General features: G+C 48.6%; 1 protein-coding gene across 2 annotated transcripts in view; it reads left to right on the forward strand.

Moving 5' to 3' along the window:
• The window catches only part of LOC134936125 (complement C3-like), a 674,806-nt gene that overhangs the window by 487,648 nt on the left and 167,412 nt on the right, over window positions 1–19,746 (forward strand). For both annotated transcript variants that reach the window (XM_063931038.1, XM_063931039.1), the window contains exon 23: window positions 5,849–5,935. In XM_063931038.1, coding sequence (XP_063787108.1) covers window positions 5,849–5,935 — 87 coding nt within the window. The remainder of the gene's footprint in view (window positions 1–5,848; window positions 5,936–19,746) is intronic.

Genomic DNA, 19,746 nt, shown 5'->3' on the forward strand with positions numbered 1-19,746 from the left:
ATTTTTTATATCATTATCATCCAGTCTATATTAGCAGCAGACGCAGTACGGTAGTCCACGGCTGTAGCTACCTCTGTGTCGGCAGTCGCTCGTCCATCCATAATTGTATACCACCTACCTGTGGTGTTTTTTTTTTTTCTATCTTCTTGATACTAGTAGCTTACTTTAGGAGTCTGCAGTGCTGACAGTGTCCAGCAGGTCCGTCATTATATAATATATATCTGTCCGGCTGCAGTAGTGATATATATATATTTTTTATATCATTATCATCCAGTCTATATTAGCAGCAGACGCAGTACGGTAGTCCACGGCTGTAGCTACCTCTGTGTCGGTAGTCGCTCGTCCATCCATAAGTATACTAGTATCCATCCATCTCCATTGTTTACCTGAGGTGCCTTTTAGTTGTGCCTATTAAAATATGGAGAACAAAAATGTTGAGGTTCCAAAAATTGGGAAAGATCAAGATCGACTTCCACCTCGTGCTGAAGCTGCTGCCACTAGTCATGGCCGAGACGATGAAATGCCATCAACGTCGTCTGCCAAGGCCGATGCCCAATGTCATAGTACAGAGCATGTAAAATCCAAAACACCAAATATCAGTAAAAAAAGGACTCAAAAATCTAAAATAAAATTGTCGGAGGAGAAGCGTAAACTTGCCAATATTCCATTTACCACACGGAGTGGCAAGGAACGGCTGAGGCCCTGGCCTATGTTCATGGCTAGTGGTTCAGCTTCACATGAGGATGGAAGCACTCAGCCTCTCGCTAGAAAAATGAAAAGACTCAAGCTGGCAAAAGCACAGCAAAGAACTGTGCGTTCTTCGAACTCCCAAATCCACAAGGAGAGTCCAATTGTGTCGGTTGCGATGCCTGACCTTCCCAACACTGGACGTGAAGAGCATGCGCCTTCCACCATTTGCACGCCCCCTGCAAGTGCTGGAAGGAGCACCCGCAGTCCAGTTCCTGATAGTCAGATTGAAGATGTCAGTGTTGAAGTACACCAGGAGGAGGAGGATATGGGTGTTGCTGGCGCTGGGGAGGAAATTGACCAGGAGGATTCTGATGGTGAGGTGGTTTGTTTAAGTCAGGCACCCGGGGAGACACCTGTTGTCCGTGGGAGGAATATGGCCATTGACATGCCTGGTGAAAATACCAAAAAAATCAGCTCTTCGGTGTGGAAGTATTTCAACAGAAATGCGGACAACAGGTGTCAAGCCGTGTGTTGCCTTTGTCAAGCTGTAATAAGTAGGGGTAAGGACGTTAACCACCTCGGAACATCCTCCCTTATACGTCACCTGCAGCGCATTCATCATAAGTCAGTGACAAGTTCAAAAACTTTGGGCGACAGCGGAAGCAGTCCACTGACCAGTAAATCCCTTCCTCTTGTAACCAAGCTCACACAAACCACCCCACCAACTCCCTCAGTGTCAATTTCCTCCTTCCCCAGGAAAGCCAATAGTCCTGCAGGCCATGTCACTGGCAAGTCTGACGAGTCCTCTCCTGCCTGGGATTCCTCTGATGCATCCTTGAGTGTAATGCCTACTGCTGCTGGCGCTGCTGTTGTTGCTGCTGGGAGTCGATCGTCATCCCAGAGGGGAAGTCATAAGACCACTTGTACTACTTCCAGTAAGCAATTGACTGTCCAACAGTCCTTTGCGAGGAAGATGAAATATCACAGCAGTCATCCTGCTGCAAAGCGGATAACTGAGGCCTTGACAACTATGTTGGTGTTAGACGTGCGTCCGGTATCCGCCGTTAGTTCTCAGGGAACTAGACAATTTCTTGAGGCAGTGTGCCCCCGTTACCAAATACCATCTAGGTTCCACTTCTCTAGGCAGGCGATACCGAGAATGTACACGGACGTCAGAAAAAGACTCACCAGTGTCCTAAAAAATGCAGTTGTACCCAATGTCCACTTAACCACGGACATGTGGACAAGTGGAGCAGGGCAGACTCAGGACTACATGACTGTGACAGCCCACTGGGTAGATGTATTGCCTCCCGCCGCAAGAACAGCAGCGGCGGCACCAGTAGCAGGATCTCTCAAACGCCAGCTCGTTCCTAGGCAGGCTACGCTTTGTATCACCGCTTTCCAGAATACGCACACAGCTGAAAACCTCTTACGGCAACTGAGGAAGATCATCGCAGAATGGCTTACCCCAAATGGACTCTCCTGTGGATTTGTGGCATCGGACAACGCCAGCAATATTGTGCGTGCATTACATCTGGGCAAATTCCAGCACGTCCCATGTTTTGCACATACCTTGAATTTGGTGGTGCAGAATTATTTAAAAAACGACAGGGGCGTGCAAGAGATGCTGTCGGTGGCCAGAAGAATTGCGGGCCACTTTCGGCGTGCAGGCACCGCGTACAGAAGACTGGAGCACCACCAAAAAAACCTGAACCTGCCATCATCTGAAGCAAGAGGTGGTAACGAGGTGGAATTCAACCCTCTATATGCTTCAGAGGATGGAGGAGCAGCAAAAGGCCATTCAAGCCTATACATCTGACCACGATATAGGCAAAGGAGGTGGAATGCACCTGTCTCAAGCGCAGTGGAGAATGATTTCAACGTTGTGCAAGGTTCTGCTGCCCTTTGAACTTGCCACACGTGAAGTCAGTTCAGACACTGCCAGCCTGAGTCAGGTCATTCCCCTCATCAGGCTTTTGCAGAAGAAGCTGGAGGCATTGAAGGAGGAGCTAAAACAGAGCGATTCCGCTAGGCATGTGGGACTTGTGGATGGAGCCCTTCAATCGCTTAACCAGGATTCACGGGTGGTCAATCTGTTGAAATCAGAGCACTACATTTTGGCCACCGTGCTCGATCCTAGATTTAAAACCTACGTTGGATCTCTCTTTCCGGCAGACACAAGTCTGCAGGGGTTCAAAGAACTGCTGGTGAGAAAATTGTCAAGTCAAGCGGAACGCGACCTGTCAACATCTCCTCCTTCACATTCTCCCGCAATTGGGGGTGCGAGGAAAAGGCTACGAATTCCGAGCCCACCCGCTGGCGGTGATGCAGGGCAGTCTGATGCTGACATCTGGTCCGGACTGAAGGACCTGCCAACGATTACTGACATGTCGTCTACTGTCACTGCATATGATTCTGTCACCATTGAAAGAATGGTGGAGGATTATATGAGTGACCGCATCCAAGTAGGCACGTCAGACAGTCCGTACGTATACTGGCAGGGAAAAGAGGCAATTTGGAGGCCCTTGCACAAACTGGCTTTATTCTACCTAAGTTGCCCTCCCTCCAGTGTGTACTCCGAAAGAGTGTTTAGTGCCGCCGCTCACCTTGTCAGCAATCGGCGTACGAGGCTACTTCCAGAAAATGTGGAGAAGATGATGTTCATTAAAATGAATTATAATCAATTACTCCTTGGAAACATTCACCAGCAGCAATTGCCTCCAGAAAGTACACGGGGATCTGAGATGGTGGATTCCAGTGGGGACGAATTAATAATCTGTGAGGAGGGGGATGTACACAGTGAAAGGGGTGATGAATCGGACGATGATGATGAGGTGGACATCTTGCCTCTGTAGAGCCAGTTTGTGCAAGGGGAGATTGATTGCTTCTTTTTTGGTGGGGGCCCAATCCAACCAGTCATTTCAGTCACAGTCGTGTGGCAGACCCTGTCGCTGAAATGATGGGTTGGTTAAAGTGTGCATGTCCTGTTTATACAACATAAGGGTGGGTGGGAGGGCCCAAGGACAATTTCATCTTGCACCTCTTTTTTCTTTCATTTTTATTTGCGTCATGTGCTGTTTGGGGAGTGTTTTTTGGAAGGGCCATCCTGCGTGACACTGCAGTGCCACTCCTAGATGGGCCAGGTGTTTGTGTCGGCCACTTGGGTCGCTTATCTTAGTCACACAGCTACCTCATTGCGCCTCTTTTTTTCTTCTTTGCGTTATGTGCTGTTTGGGGAGTGTTTTTTGGAAGGGCCATCCTGCGTGACACTGCAGTGCCACTCCTAGATGGGCCAGGTGTTTGTGTCGGCCACTTGGGTCGCTTATCTTAGTCACAGCTACCTCATTGCGCCTCTTTTTTTCTTTGCGTCATGTGCTGTTTGGGGAGTGTTTTTTGGAAGGGCCATCCTGCGTGACACTGCAGTGCCACTCCTAGATGGGCCAGGTGTTTGTGTCGGCCACTTGGGTCGCTTATCTTAGTCACACAGCTACCTCATTGCGCCTCTTTTTTTCTTTGCGTCATGTGCTGTTTGGGGAGTGTTTTTTGGAAGGGCCATCCTGCGTGACACTGCAGTGCCACTCCTAGATGGGCCAGGTGTTTGTGTCGGCCACTTGGGTCGCTGAGCTTAGTCATCCAGCGACCTCGGTGCAAATTTTAGGACTAAAAATAATATTGTGAGGTGTGAGGTGTTCAGAATAGACTGAAAATGAGTGGAAATTATGGTTATTGAGGTTAATAATACTATGGGATCAAAATGACCCCCAAATTCAATGATTTAAGCTGTTTTTTAGGTTTTTTTGAAAAAAACACCCAAATCCAAAACACACCCGAATCCGACAAAAAAAATTCGGTGAGGTTTTGCCAAAACGAGTTCGAACCCAAAACACGGCCGCGGAACCGAACCCAAAACCAAAACACAAAACCCGAAAAATTTCAAGTGCACATCCCTATAATACATACACTTACAGGTATAATAGGTACACTTACAGGTATAATACATACACTTACAGGTATAATAGGTACACTTACAGGTATAATACATACACTTACAGGTATAATAGGTACACTTACAGGTATAATACATACACTTACAGGTATAATAGGTACACTTACAGGTATAATACATACACTTACAGGTATAATAGGTACACTTACAGGTATAATACATACACTTACAGGTATAATAGGTACACTTACAGGTATAATACATACACTTACAGGTATAATAGGTACACTTACAGGTATAATACATATACTTACAGGTATAATACATACACTTACAGGTATAATAGGTACACTTACAGGTGCAGGTCTGGAGGCACATGAAAAAAAAAAAGTTTAAATAGTAGCAGTGCTGCCCCCAGGGCCCTTTCGTGATGGCACTGCTCGCAACCCATATTTATGGTCCTGTGTACTGATCCCGCCCACTTTAGTGTTGGTTCCACCTACCATTGATTTGGTGTCGCCCACATGGGGCCACTTCTAGAAATTTTTCCAGGGCCACTTTAAGTTCCCAATCCGCCCCTGGGTGTCATGCTCGCTGACGGGTTTGACGCGCTGGGTGTCATGCTCATTGTTAGGACTTTCATGCTCTGGGATCCATGCTCATTGCCATGGGGAGTGCTCGTTGCCAAGGGGGTGTAAGAATACTTGCTGGCGGGCACTACATTCCCCAGAAGTCCGCTCCCTCCCCACCCCCAAGCGGAGTACTAGAGAAGTGGGAGGAGAGGGAGCACAATGGAGCCACAAAGTGCTGCAGCGGCACCCAATGCGATCGCACGGTTCGCCCGCCGCTAGAAACGGCACTGATCAGCCCCTTAGTGAGGAACATCCTGACTTCTCCCAAGGGTCTGGCACACTACTGCTATGCAAGCCCTGGAGGAAATCTAGCAGCACCAAAGCATATATTGCACTGCAAATCAGCCATTTCCCACTTCAGAAATGAAGCTCATTGTATTTTCATTTCCCTGACAAACTAAAAGAGTTTTGTTTTATTGTGAGAAATAAAGTCTGTTAATTTTATATACTGTATATGAAGATAAATAATGAATTTGTGTCTTTGTCATATAAATTGCTTATCTTTAAAATGTCTTATACATAGCAGCCACAAAACCTCATGTCTGATAATGTGCAATTGTTCTAATTATGTATTTTACAGCTGGGATACAGACAGAGATGATCCCAGCATTGGATGTCAAAAATATTGTTCCCAAAACAGAGGTTCAGACAATTGTCACTGTCCAAGGTAAGCAACTACTATCAAAGAGCTCTTCATAAGGGGCTTGCTGGTAACATTTAGTCATGGGAGAAAGTCCACCTAAGTGGTCCATTATGTACAACCAGAAGAGGTGCAGCCAAGCCACAAGGGAAGTGGCTTGTAATACACCACACTTCAACCTCTTTTCTCTTCCTCTCCCTGGGAAAGCCATGTGCAGAATGTTTTTCCCAACTATCCCTATAATCAGAACAAAGGGGGTCATTCAGCGTTGTACGCGCGCTAGCAGTTTTTAGCAGCCGTGCAAACGCATAGTCGCCGCACACTGGGGAGTGTATTTTCACTTTGCAGAAGTGCGAACGCCTGTGCAGCAGAGCGCCTGCAAAAACATTTTGTGCAAAACAAGACCAGCCCTGGACTTACTCTTCGTGTGCGTTGATTCTTACGTTGGAGGGTTGGCTTTTGACGTCGCACACCCGCCCAGTGTACGCCCAGCCACGCCTGCATTTTCCCCGGCATGCCTGCGTTTTTCCAAACACTCTCTGAAAATGGTCAGTTGACACCCAGAAACACCCCCTTCCTGTCAATCTTCTTGCGTTGTGCCGTGCGACTTAAAGCTTCGCTAGAACCTGTGCAAAACCACAAAGGCCTTTGTACCTGTACCTTACGTGTGCGCATTGCGGTGCATACACATGCGCAGAAATGCAGCTTTTTAGCCAGATTGCTGCGCTGAGAACAACGGCAGCTAGCGATCAACTCGGAATGACCACCAAAGTCCTGGCCGTGCGGTACAGCAGTTCAAAGTATTAATTATAATAATTATTCTATATTTCTAAAGTAACATATTAGGTTCTACAGTTCTGCACAAAGTGCATACAAACAGAACATGACAAAGAGTACGTACAAAAGAACAGTACAGATACTGTTGAAAAGGTTAAAAAACTATATATACATGCTAGTAGCTAGGCTTGCTGCCCTGTTCGGGTCTAATTGATCTGAAACAAAATTCTTTTTGGTGTCTGTTTATTATTTTTGTAACAATGATTTTCATATGTTATAGCTTAATTCTTTAATTGCAATTAGTTGTTATGGTAAGAAAAATAGGATTTTTAATACCTACTGGTAAATCCTTTTCTCGTAGTCCATAAGGGATATTGGGGACAGAATTAGTACGATGGGGTATAGACGGGTCCAAAGGAGTCAATGCGCTTTAAATTTGTTCCACTGGGTATGCTGGCTCCTCCTCTCTATGCCTCCTCCTACAGCTCAGTTATAGGTAAAACAGTGCCCGAAGGAGAATGACATACTTGAGAGAAGGAACATAACAACCGGTGTGGTGATATTGGTCACCAGCACACCAATACAGAACTTAGCCATCAAAGTCTGGCAACATTAACAGCAACAGCTGAATAGGAACATGTAACTGAGAACCTGCAGAAAGTGACCACACAGAGGCGGGCGCCCAATATCCCTTATGGACTACGAGAAAAGGATTTACCTGTAGGTATTTAAAATCCTATTTTCTCTAGCATCCATAAGGGATATTGGGGACAGAATTAGTACGATGGGGATGTCCCAAAGCTTCCAGAACAGGCGAGAACGTGCGAAGACAACTGCAGCACCACCTGCCCAAACTGGGTATCCTCTTTGGCCAGGGTATCAAACTTGTAGAACTTCACAAAGGTGTTCTTCCCCAACCAGGTAGCAGCTCGGCATAGTTGCAGGGCCGAGACTCCACGGGCAGCCGCCCAAGAAGAACCCACGATCTGGTAGAGTGGGCCTTCAGAGACTGTGGAACAAGTAAGGCTGCCGACGCATAGGCTTGTTGGATAGTAAGCCTAATCCAACAAGCAATGGACTGCTTTGAAGCAGGGCAACCCTTTTTCTGCGCATCGTACAGCACGAACAAGGAATCTGTCTTTCTGATCCAAGCCGTCCTCTTGACATAGAATTTCAAGCTCGCACTGCATCCAATGCCTCCGGAAGAGTAGACGTGTCAGAACCGGACAGAATCACAATAGGTTGATTCAAGTGAAACGCGGAGACCACCTTCTGCAGGAACTGCTGTCTAGTCCTGAGCTTTGCTCTGTTCTCGTAAAAAATCAAGGTGGTCATTCCGAGTTGTTAGCTCTGTATTTTTCTTCGCATTGCAGCGATTTTCCGCTTAGTGCGCATGCGCAATGTTCGCACTGCGACTGCGCCAAGTAAATTTGCTATGCAGTTAGGAATTTTACTCACGGCTTTTTCATCGTTCTGGTGATCGTAATGTGATTGACAGGAAGTGGGTGTTACTGGGCGGAAACTGGCCGTTTTATGGGTGTGTGTGAAAAAACGCTACCGTTACTGGGAAAAACGCGGGAGTGGCCGGAGAAACGGAGGAGTGTCTGGGCGAACGCTGGGTGTGTTTGTGACGTCAAACCAGGAACGACAAGCACTGAACTGATCGCAGATGCCGAGTAAGTCTGGAGCTACTCATAAACTGCTAAGAGAGGTGTAATCGCAATATTGCGAATACGTCGTTCGCAATTTTAAGAAGCTAACATTCACTCCCAGTAGGCGGCGGCTTAGCGTGAGCAAATCTGCTAAAAGCAGCTTGCGAGCGAACAACTCGGAATGAGGGCCCAAGTACGGACTTTTGCACGACAAGACCCCCAATTCTGAGACACTCCTAGCAGAAGCCACGGCCAGTAACATCACTGTTTTCCACGTGAGGTACTTATCTTCTACCATCATCAGAGGTTCAAACCAGGAGGACTGTAGAAAGCGTAACACTACATCCAGATCCCAAGGTGCTGTAGGCGGCATGAAAGTAGGTTGTATGTGAAGCACCCCTTGCAAGAAGGTCTGAACTTCCGGCAAGAGAGCCAACTTCTTCTGAAAGAAGATGGAAAGAGCTGAAATCTGGACCTTAATGGATCCCAGATGCAAGCCATTGTCCACTCCAAGTGTATTGGGAAAGAGAAGACAAAAGAATTCCTTTTTGGGAGCACTCTTAATTACAAAATCATTTCTGACTATAAATCAAATAAATGTATATAATGAATTGTGTAATGATGAGTCATCTAAAACATAACATTTATTCTGTTCTTTTAAAATATTGACCTATGTAGTCAAAATTTAAAATCTCTATCTTATTGACTAATTTGAATTCAAAAGAAGAGATACGGAAAGGGTGAAATATAGATTGAAATTGTGAGAGTGAACAACAGTTGTTGCTCCTCCAGTGTTTTAGGTGGAAATATAGGTGATCATCTTGGCGATATCCACAGTACCCAGTATTCCTAAGTGGTCTCCCATCAGAGTACTGACCAGGCCTATCCTATCAGCTTCCGAGATTGAAGATCGGGCTAATTTCAGGATAGTCTAACCTTGGACAATAAAGATGATATATGAAGGAAGAGAGAACCCACTTCTGCTGTCTGTACTCTGCCTGCTACGTGTCAATGGGTGAACTGGTGTTCTGGTCCTGAGATCCAGCAACGGCTGGTTTCTTAAGTTTTCCTCTGGAGCCTCTATCTACGTTTAAGGCCCCTCTCGCCCTAGATCAAAATCTGGAGGACTGAAAGGACTGCGTAGACGCTCCCGGATAGGTACATCTAGCGGGTGGAGCCCCCGAAGGGAGAAACGTAAATTTTCCAGCAGTAGCTTTGGAGATCCATGCATCCAATTCACCTCCAAAGAGCCATTCACCTGTGAAGGGAAGAGATTCCACATTACGTTTGGAGTCAGCATCAGCAATCCACTGACGTAACCATATGGCTCTGTGCTCAGACACAGCCATAGCCGTGGTCCTAGCATTAATATTGCCAATCTCTTTAAGGGAATCACAGAGGACTTTTGGCGTGTCCTGATTGTGAGTCAGGAAAGTAACAGTATTAACTAAGGTCATATCACCCGAGAGACCTTCCTTAATTTGAGTAGCCCAGGAATTAATTGGATGTGTCATCCAGCAACCTGCAATGATCGGCCTTTGAGCAGCAACTGCAGCAATGTAAATAGATTTTAGAGTGGTCTCAACTTTCCTATCTGCCAGGTCCTTTACTGTAAAGGAGCCCGGAGCAGAAAGTACCGCCTTTTTAGAAAGGCAAGAGACTGAGACATCTGCTGAAGGAGATTCTTCCCAGAATTTTCTGCCATCAGGGGCAAAGGGGAATGTATGCAAACACCGTTTGGACACCTGACACTTTTTATCTGGATTCTTCCAGGCCATTTTAAATAAGTCATCTAATTCCTTGGAATCAGGAAATATGACTGCCATTTTATCTTGTGGTAAGAATAATGACTGCTGATTAGTAGTATCCTCCAGGAGGAGCTTTAACACATCCCTAATAGCCAATATGAGGGGCTCAATACCCTGGGTGGGGGTGGGATCCCCACTTATGGAGTCCACATCATCCCCATCATCCTGTATATCTTCATCAGTATCTAAGAGTAGTGCAGGTAAAGCATGTTTATGTGCACCCTTAGTAGACGGGGGGATGTGTAGCAGTTAGACTTGCCACTGCTTGTTGCAGTTCCTGAGTCTTATTGGCATTTGAAGTGAACTGAGATGACATATCAGACATCATAGTTTTGATAGCCCCCAACCAGGAGGGCTCTGAACTCTCCCCCACATTGTTATCAGCATTCAGAGATAGCTGACTACACTGCTCACATGATATGGAGTCAGATGAACTAGGAGAGAACTAGCATTACATACACTGCATAACTTCTGTTTTACCAATGTGAATCAGAAAAAAGGTACAATACACATACAACACAGCCTGATATTGATATATTGCAAGCCTGCCATAGTACATGTGAGAGGAGACACAGAAGAGAGGACCCCAACGCACCCAGCGCTGCACAACCGTAGTCAGGCTGTCAGCGTTTTCATGTAACACAGTGAGACTGTAATTTAATAAAATCCCTCAGAGGGATGGTTATTGTGCAGTAATATAGCGGCTCTCCCCCTCTACACCCGGTACCAGTGATCCAAGGACTATTTGGAGGAGCTGTGGAGTCTGCTGCTGCTTCTGCTGTGCAGAGGAAGGCACCAAAATGCAGCGAGCCCGCTCTCGAGTAGCTCCGCCCCCCGCCATGGCGGAGGAGCTACTGCTGAATATTTATACTGATCATGTCTCCCAAGTTGTAAAATGTCACATAAATGCTTAGTTTACCCTAAATTAGCCAGTCTCACGCAGGGGCTATAGCGCCCCCCCCCCCCCCCCCCCCCCCAGTAGGGACCCAGTTGCCACATGCGCGCTTTTAGCCGCACAGTAAACCGGGGGAACCCCCCCCCACGATGATCACCTTCATGCAGCTGATGCTATAGGGGTGTGCGGCATGCGACAAGCAAGGCACCATGGCCCGCTGAACAAACAGCCCCTCAGGACGGTGGTCCTGCAGCAGGGAAGCGGCTCTGCACCTTAAGAGGCCAGTGACCCCCCCCCCCCCCCAACTCCCACGATGCAGGTATGCTGTTGCCCAAACAGCATACCGAAATAAATAAAACTAAAAGAAATTGAAGAAAAACTCTGGAGCTTCAGAGTGTGCAGCCTCTACTGAGGGCACTTTTTTCTAAACTGACCTGTAGGAGGGGGCATAGAGGGGAGGAGCCAGCACACCCAGTGGAAGAAATTTAAAGTGCACTGGCTCCTTTGGACCCGTCTATACCCCATCGTACCAATTATGTCCCCAATATCCCTTATGGATGCTAGAGAAATAGTAATAATTTTAAATTTTCACAAGTTTTTACTAGTTAGTATTAATGTACTGTTTAGGTCAAAATGACCTGACATGATAGTTATACAATTGAATGACCATATATATTTCAAAACTCATTATTTCAACCACCAAAATGTAAAAAAATTATGAGTACAATGTTAGTTTATAGTTTTACATTTGCAGTATCGTGTGTGAGTCACGTAGTCACACTGTTATACATGTTTAAATAAGTCCACATGTTGAGGCGAATACAGTATTTGTCCTGAACTGCAAGTTTCTGCAGGTATGTTCTTGTTTCTTCCTTTTGGCTATAACTACATGGTTTGAAGTGACTCTGCAAGTGTTGGGATTGATTTGCCGGCGTTCATGATGCCAGTGATAAGAATACTGACATTGGCATCCTGATGGTTAGAATCCCGACTGAGGAAGGTAAGTATACTTCCCTTTCCTCTCTGGTCCAGTAACCCTGCCTTTCGGTAGAATATACCTGACCCCCCTCCCACCCACACCTTAACCCTAACCCTCCCCAGTGGTGCCTAAACTTATTCCCCCTTTCCCACAGCCTAACCCCTCACCTCCTCCCATGCAGGCTAACCCTAACCCTCTTCAGGGGGGACCTGCACGTCTTTTTTTTTTTTTTTTTTCTTACACTGTCTTTACTTTTACAGACAGAAGCCTGCACGGATATCACTTATCTGTGCATGCTTCTGTCTAAGTAATGAAAAGAAACATGACCAAAAACCGCATGTTTCTATAAGGCGCCAATAATTTTATTGCGATTGACAAACACTTCTTTAAGCTAGCTTACCACTAAAATAACGAAGCACTAAAATAATGACATGCTGACCTGTTCTTTAAACTATAATTGTAATTGAATTGATTTTATATTGGAGGATGGCAAAGGAAAAGTCGCTACCAGACACCAGCTCCAGTCATTTAGACTGAAACACAAAAACTGAGGAGGGGACTAAACCACAACACCGCCTACTCCCTGCATAACCCGCATTATGCAGGACTCGCCACTCTTACCTCTGGAAAATGTTCGGTTCCTGCATGGGAACGTCTAAATGTCCAACCGTAAGGTAAGGACACACCTGCCGTCCTTCTAAAGAGGGTGCCCCACAATGACCAGTTATGCCCATCTGATCACTGGTTGGTAGCGACTTCCCACCACAAAGGTTTAACAAACCGCCCCGCCATCCAAACAAAGCAAACAAGGAAAACAAAAGATTCACAATGAAAAGGACCAAAACCCCACCTATGAAAACGCGAAATTCCAGCCGGTGAGAGACGAACCCCATCCACCTCGTAGAACTGCAGATTACGCAGCACAAGCAAAGGATGCTTAACAAACCACTCCACCTAAAGCCGCAACAAACAACGAAAACACAAACCACCCTGGTACTAAAAACATCAGCCGTCCTACGTGCCATGGGAAGCCCTGCCGCCCAAATATTAAGAGCGGCCAATCAGCCACACTTGTTCTCCAAAATCATCGAATGCTGCAAAAGAAAAACATACTAACATCAGACACCGAAATACATGACATAGCAAAACACATTGACAGAAAACAGAAATAACCCGAGTGAAGGAGAAAACTCAAAAACCTCCCGTGGACCTTATAAGTGCCAATCGTAATCAGGCCCCCTCAGAGGAAAATATAAAAAATTCACTTCACACCCTCGATTCCTGAACGCTACCCGTTCAAAAACCAACGGGTAAACCAAGTTTTTGCGTTAGCGCAACAGGCGCAACTAAACCGTATCCAAAAGCACGTAGGACCTATAAGAAGTATACCCCCAACGGCCCCGCTCCTGAAAAGCTGCCGTAGAGGACCCTGTGGCTGCCGCATGGTAGCCTCCCCAATCCGCAAGGAATAGGACCTATAAGAAGTATACCTCCAATGGTCCAGCTCCTGAACAGCTGCCGTGGAGGACCCTGTGGCTGCCGCATGGTAGCCTCCCCAATCCGCAAGGAATAGGACCTAGAAGAAGTATACCCCCAACTGCCCAGCTCCTGAACAGCTGCCGTGAAGGACCCTGTGGCCGCCGCATGGTAGCCTCCCCATTCCACAAGGCATAGGACCCAAGACGTATACCTCCAATGGCCCAGCTCCTGAACAGCTGCCGTGGAGGATCCTGTGGCCACCTCATGGTAGCCTCCCCAATCCGCAAGGAATAGTTACTGAAACCTGCACACTGCAAACCCAAGAAACCCCAAAACACATTGGCAAACTGCAACTTAGTGAGAGAACCAGCGAGCGCATGTAACAGCAACGGTCACCCCCCGGATGCCTGTGTATACTCATGCGCCAGGCGCAGCGGGCAGACACCCACATCCTCCAGGGACTCCAAGGACACCCAGCGACCCTGAGCTGTCTGATCCTAATTGGACCGCACGATCCTGCAGAGCAACAGACCATCCTGCAACACGCATTACCGGACCAGGCGCCAGAATCCCGCAACGCCTCGCTGCTCGCCATCACTCGCATAATCTAAAAGCCTCATAAGAAAGCCAAAGCAAAGGCTAAACTAAAAAGGTGCCACCTCGAAACACCAATCCGGCGACACGAGGCCGCACACCCAGCATCTCCGCCAAAATTGCGACGTAACAGACCCAGGTAATCGCAGGCGCGGGGCGCACCCTAGCCCAATCCTGAAGCGCTTATGAAAGGAGTGAAAGACCCGGCGGGGTCCGCCAGCCCGTGCAGCCTGGAATGGAAGGAAATGCATGCAAGGGCAGAAGACATGGCAGCCATGGACCTACTTCCCAGATAGTACTCCCCACGAAGCCATCAAAACCGTCTCCCTGGGACACACCCGCTGTAGAAACCTACTGAAAACAGCAAGGCCGCCACGGCCCTAAGCGAAGAAGGAGCTAACGCATGCCTGGCCAGAGCAGCTCCCCGAAATTAATACTGCGGCGCAAGCAGACAAGCAGATGACGCAGCAGTCGCAACGCCTGGGTGTAAGAAAGCTGATTGTCAATAGTGTGACCACTCCCAGGCTGTCGTAAAGGACCAAACGTCCCTTAACCGAGAATCTGCAGGTCCCCAATACCAAGGCTACCAAGATAGGAAACAATTCCCCACAGCTGAAGATTCCAAATGAAACCCCGGGAGACCAAGAGGGAGGCCACGGAGCAGCCCACGATCAAACGGCAAAACCTCACAGTAGAAAGACTCCAGGAATGAAAACCAAACCCGCAATCATAACTGATCCCGCGGGAGAGGTAAAACGCGTGATGCTACCTGGCGGTCCCCACACTGGACTGTACAAGGTTACTGCGAAATATATCCACCCTTGGAAACGAACCTAACTGCAAACTTGAAGGGCATGCAACGACCGAAACTGCGTAAGCCGAACTTCGCGCTTTCCCAAGCAGTCTCAATCAAACCCAAAAGTTCCTGTACTTTATCAGCACCCGCCACTGTGAAAATATCAACTCTAGAGCTGAGACGGTTGCCATAATGCCTTCCACCCCAGATGGGACCAGAACCCACAATCCCTGCTTGGGAGGCCAGTGCCTTATCCATTAGGCAACCAGCGCTCAGTGATAACAAACCCGCTCCAGGTAAGGCAGGAACTCCCAACCTATGCATTGACCTGGCAACCAACAAAAGTTTTGCTGCAACCCAACTGTCTCCCGGATCCACGAAGAGAAAACCGGCCCGGTGGTGAGAAAAACCGGGGTGCCGAAGGCAGATAATATGGCACCAAAGAAAGACAGAGCTGCATTTCTACCATAGGCACACGAGACAGAAAAACCCAGTGGCAGGAACCTATAAACCTAAAACCCAGCAAATAATCTGAAAGTGAATAGGGGCGCAGGGGGAGGGACATAAATCCGACTCCAAGTCCCAACAGGGCACCCAGGACCACAGTCCCGAACCAAATGCAGGGCCTACTGAAAAACTGATACTCGCTCTGCACACGGCCTAGGGAATGGAGACCTAAACAGAACCTGAACTTTCCTTCCAGTCGGAAATTAACCAGCGACCTGAGGATCTCTGTATCACAACAAAACGCTGGATGAGGCGGACTTGCCCGGAGTCCTCTTGGGCACCAACCCTAAGAGGGAGATGCCCAAGCCGGGAAGAGGGGAAAACGGCATAGGGCCCACACATGTGCCCCAAGCCGCTATCCGCGTCCACCTTCCGACGGACCTAATGTGGGAAAGCCACCGGCTGAATTAAATACTGGCGTGCCCCCACGGGTGCAGAATCCGAAATATGCAGACGGAAACCATGCCTGAACCCAACCACCGGAACTGTCCGACTGACCCAGCGGGATACGGACTAACCCACCGCCGCCATTCGGGAACCCCCATCTTCACTAAGGAGTGCGAACCAGAAGCGCCGACTGCGAAGGGCCTCCGGCCCGGGACCTCACCGGGCGGCCCAACCTGCCAGGTGACCCCCAACCCGAACCTCCCCTCTTTGAAACCCAAAGGTAAAACGGCGTTACCACCCTGATAACGACGGAACTTCACATCGTAATCTCTACAAGCGTAACCCTTGGATTGCAAAATGCATCTCATGCACTGAAACAAATATTGCACATGTGGGGATATTAGGCCGGCCGTGACTCGGTGTAACAAACCGTAAAAACCAAACTAACCACTGATGGAAATTCGTAAAGCATGCTCCCCCAAAGCCACCCGTCAGCCTTTCCAGTGCACCGCAGGGAGCGGAGGGAACAGCAACCACCGACGCCCAGACTTTCCAAGATTCCTTCGCCCGGCGACGTGCCATGAGCCTAGCCAACTTACGCGGGCGCCAAGGAGAACCAGAGTAACACTACAGAAGGTTAAAAAGTACTGTAACAAGAAGGAGAAACAACAGCATGCTCACCTGTGCCTGAAGGACCTGGAACACCATCACGACCTCGGTGGTGCGTCAGACACCTGCGCAGACAAAACAGAGGGGACAACACGCGCAGGAAGCGCCCACGCTTCAACAACGAAACAGGAGGCACAGGCGGAAAGGGAGGAGCAAGTCAAACGCCGCAAAAATCGGGGGGAAGGGGGGGCAGTGGGCAGAGGCGACAGGGACCCCTGCGTGGTAGGGAGGAAATCGTGTAGAAGGGCAGCCATGACCCACGTGGCGTCCCCTATGGTGTAGGCCGGAAGCCGTGGGAGGGGGAAATAACCCGCAGCCCGGAAAAACATAGGAGGAACTGCGCGGGAGCGGGTGAGGCTGTAAAAATTGGGCAGGAGGGGCCATCGCGGGGGAATTCCCGAGCTGGCTGCCTACGTGGGCTGAACCCCAGGGGCCGAAACTGAGCAAAAGGGGGGAAAAGTGAGGGGAGGCAGACGGAAGACCCGGGAAGGGCACCATGGTAGATGTGGTAACCGACCGCGAAACGGGCAAGGTACGAGCTCCCGGAAAAAATGGAGGGACCTGACCCCCGGCAAACCCATCCGACCCTGAAAAATAAGAAGGAGGGCCAGGCAGGTAGAACGATGCTGCCGCAGATGACCGCGCCGCTACAATCCGCACTGTCCCAGTCTGCAGTGCCGGGGCACCTGCAAGCCGGGAAACGGGGAGGGCGCAGGACGGAACAGCCAAGCTTGAGAAGGGGGGGGGCCCACACAGGTGAGACTCCGCCGCGAGCACCGTGGCCGGAGGCCCCCACTAAAGGGGGGGCCACCCAATGCACTCACGAAACGGCGCCCACCAGCAGAAACCTGCACCCAAACCCAGGGAGCCCAGGCCACGATCCCCCACCCACACCCAGTGAGGGATCCCAAAACCAGACCCCCGCCTGAGGGAGCACCCCAGCTGCACCCAGCGCAGCAGAAGCCATGGGGATGCTGAATAGCCGCTGCCCTCTACACCGCGCCCACCAGAACACGCCGCGCTCCCCCACCCGCCCCGCAGCCAGCCCCGGGCAGCCAGGCACCACGGGGGCGCAGGAACCGTCAGCCGTGGCCGCAACGGAGAGGAGGTAGAAGACGCGCCAGGAGAAGCAGGACCGGCGGGCAGAGCCAGCCGCAGCCCCACGGACGCCGGGGATGACTCCCCGTGACCGCGGCAGCACATACCAGCGACCGCTGCGGCAGGGGCACCGCACCGCCCGGACAAGCAGCAGGGGGAGAAGCGCGGGATGCAGCGGTCCGACCCCGCCAAGCTCTAGCAGGTGCCGGGATGGAAACAGGGGTGGCCAAGCTCTGGGGACGAGAGCGCCGGAAGCCAGTTCCACAGCCAAGAGACGGGGGAGGGGGAGTGGATCCGTATGGACGCGGCAGAGCAGAGTGCAGGAGGGGGGGGGGGGGGGGTCAGAAGTCACAAGCACCAATAATGAAATAATAAAAACAAGCAGGAAGAGAGGGGAGGGGGGATGAAAATCAGTGCAAAGATAGAACAGTATAAACTATAACAGTAATGCAGTCCGTACTCAGCCTTCCTGGGCCATTCCAAATTGTCAAGAGGAAGTCTGAGGCACATGACTGGGATTATATATTGTCTTATACCCACGCCCCCTAAAACCTTGATGGACAGCCCAACAATCCTATAGGATAGGGGGGGGGAAATCGCATCGAATCACACGTTTGTAACTTTTTTGCTAAAAATCGCAAAAGTAATAGGGTGCCATTTTTAAGGTTAAAATGGCATTCGCTTGCGATTATTGGTGATTTTTAGTAATGGAAACGTGATGTGATTGTGATGTTCACACACAGATGGCTCTACAGTATAGCGGAGTGACAGTGACATGATGTAATTGTCTTGAACGGTCATTTAGTGACCGAGGTCGATGGACGACAGCTAAGTTATCTGATATCTTCTTCACTTTGAAATACACCTTTGGAATTATTGTGTAGGCATTGAGATGCCACAGTTTTTGGAGATGACATCTTATGATATTTCATGCTGAGCCACCGTGAATTGTTGTTCATTCATATGAATGCCCAATTATTGGTGAGAATGTGTTTTTCTAAGATGGATTGAGTGCCCTTTTCTATGGATCTTTTGTGTTTACCTGGACTGTAATGGAACAGAACTTAAGGAGCACCATACACTTGATTATTTGAGTGTGCAAATATCTACAGAAATTCTCTCTCTCTCTCTATCTATATATATATATATATATATATATATATATATATATATATACAATTATTTAAAGCTTCTTACATAATAACAAAGTAGTTAGTGATAGGCCAGACAGGATGCAAAACATAATTGTGGACTACAACATGAAAAAAGGAGCAGTGGATACCCTATATCGACTTCTGAACAGAGACGCTTGCAAATGAAAAATTAAGCATTGGACAATTGTAATATTTTACAATAAAACGCTTGGTTTGCTAAACTGTGCATGTCCTTTTTAATACACAACATAAGGGTGGGTGGGAGGTACCAAAGGACAATTCCTTTTGTTTTTCTTTTTAATTATGGGCTGTTTGGGGGCATTGGTGATGGTCTGTTTTGCAGAGAGAGTCATTTTTATTGGTTTGGTTATTGCTCTAAAATCTGTACTAATTTGCAATACATTTTTAACAAGGAATTATGTGGTGCCTCACACATGTTAATTTCAATCAATCAATCAATCAATCAATCATTTGATCATTCTTTTATTATTGCCTTTTTGTTCTTTGCAAAATAGGCTACAGCTCTCAATCTTAGTCCAACACATAGGTGTGCGCAGGGGGGGTGCCTGGTGCGCACAGGCACCCCCTAATGTCTGGCACCCCGATCTCACATGCCTGATGCAGCGATTGCCAAGCAGGCTGATTACTGTCCCCTCTGTGTTGCACCCTGTCAGGACTGCATTACTGACTGGACGCCTGGGTTAATCAAGGGTGCCACTGCCACTGGCTTTCAAACTCCTGGCTCCATCTCCATGTACAAAAACTGCGTGATGTGACGTGATGACGTCATGCTGCTCGCGCGCCCACCCGTCACACCCGCCACACGCCCACCTCTCTCCTTCTATTCTATGCCAACGCCAGCCACTGATGAGGATCAGCATGCAGCCAGCGTTCCTCTTAGGAAGACAAATTCAATACTGGCAGGCGGTCGGCAGCAGCATTGACATGTCACTCGTTTTTCCAGCAGCAGCAGCAGTACTAGTCTGCGACTGTCAGTGTCAGTGAGTGACTGACTTGTAAGTAAGCTGCTGCAGCTTGCAGGG

Source organism: Pseudophryne corroboree, chromosome 6 (genome assembly GCF_028390025.1).
Source record: "Pseudophryne corroboree isolate aPseCor3 chromosome 6, aPseCor3.hap2, whole genome shotgun sequence".
In the NCBI taxonomy this organism is placed as follows: Eukaryota; Metazoa; Chordata; class Amphibia; order Anura; family Myobatrachidae; genus Pseudophryne; species Pseudophryne corroboree.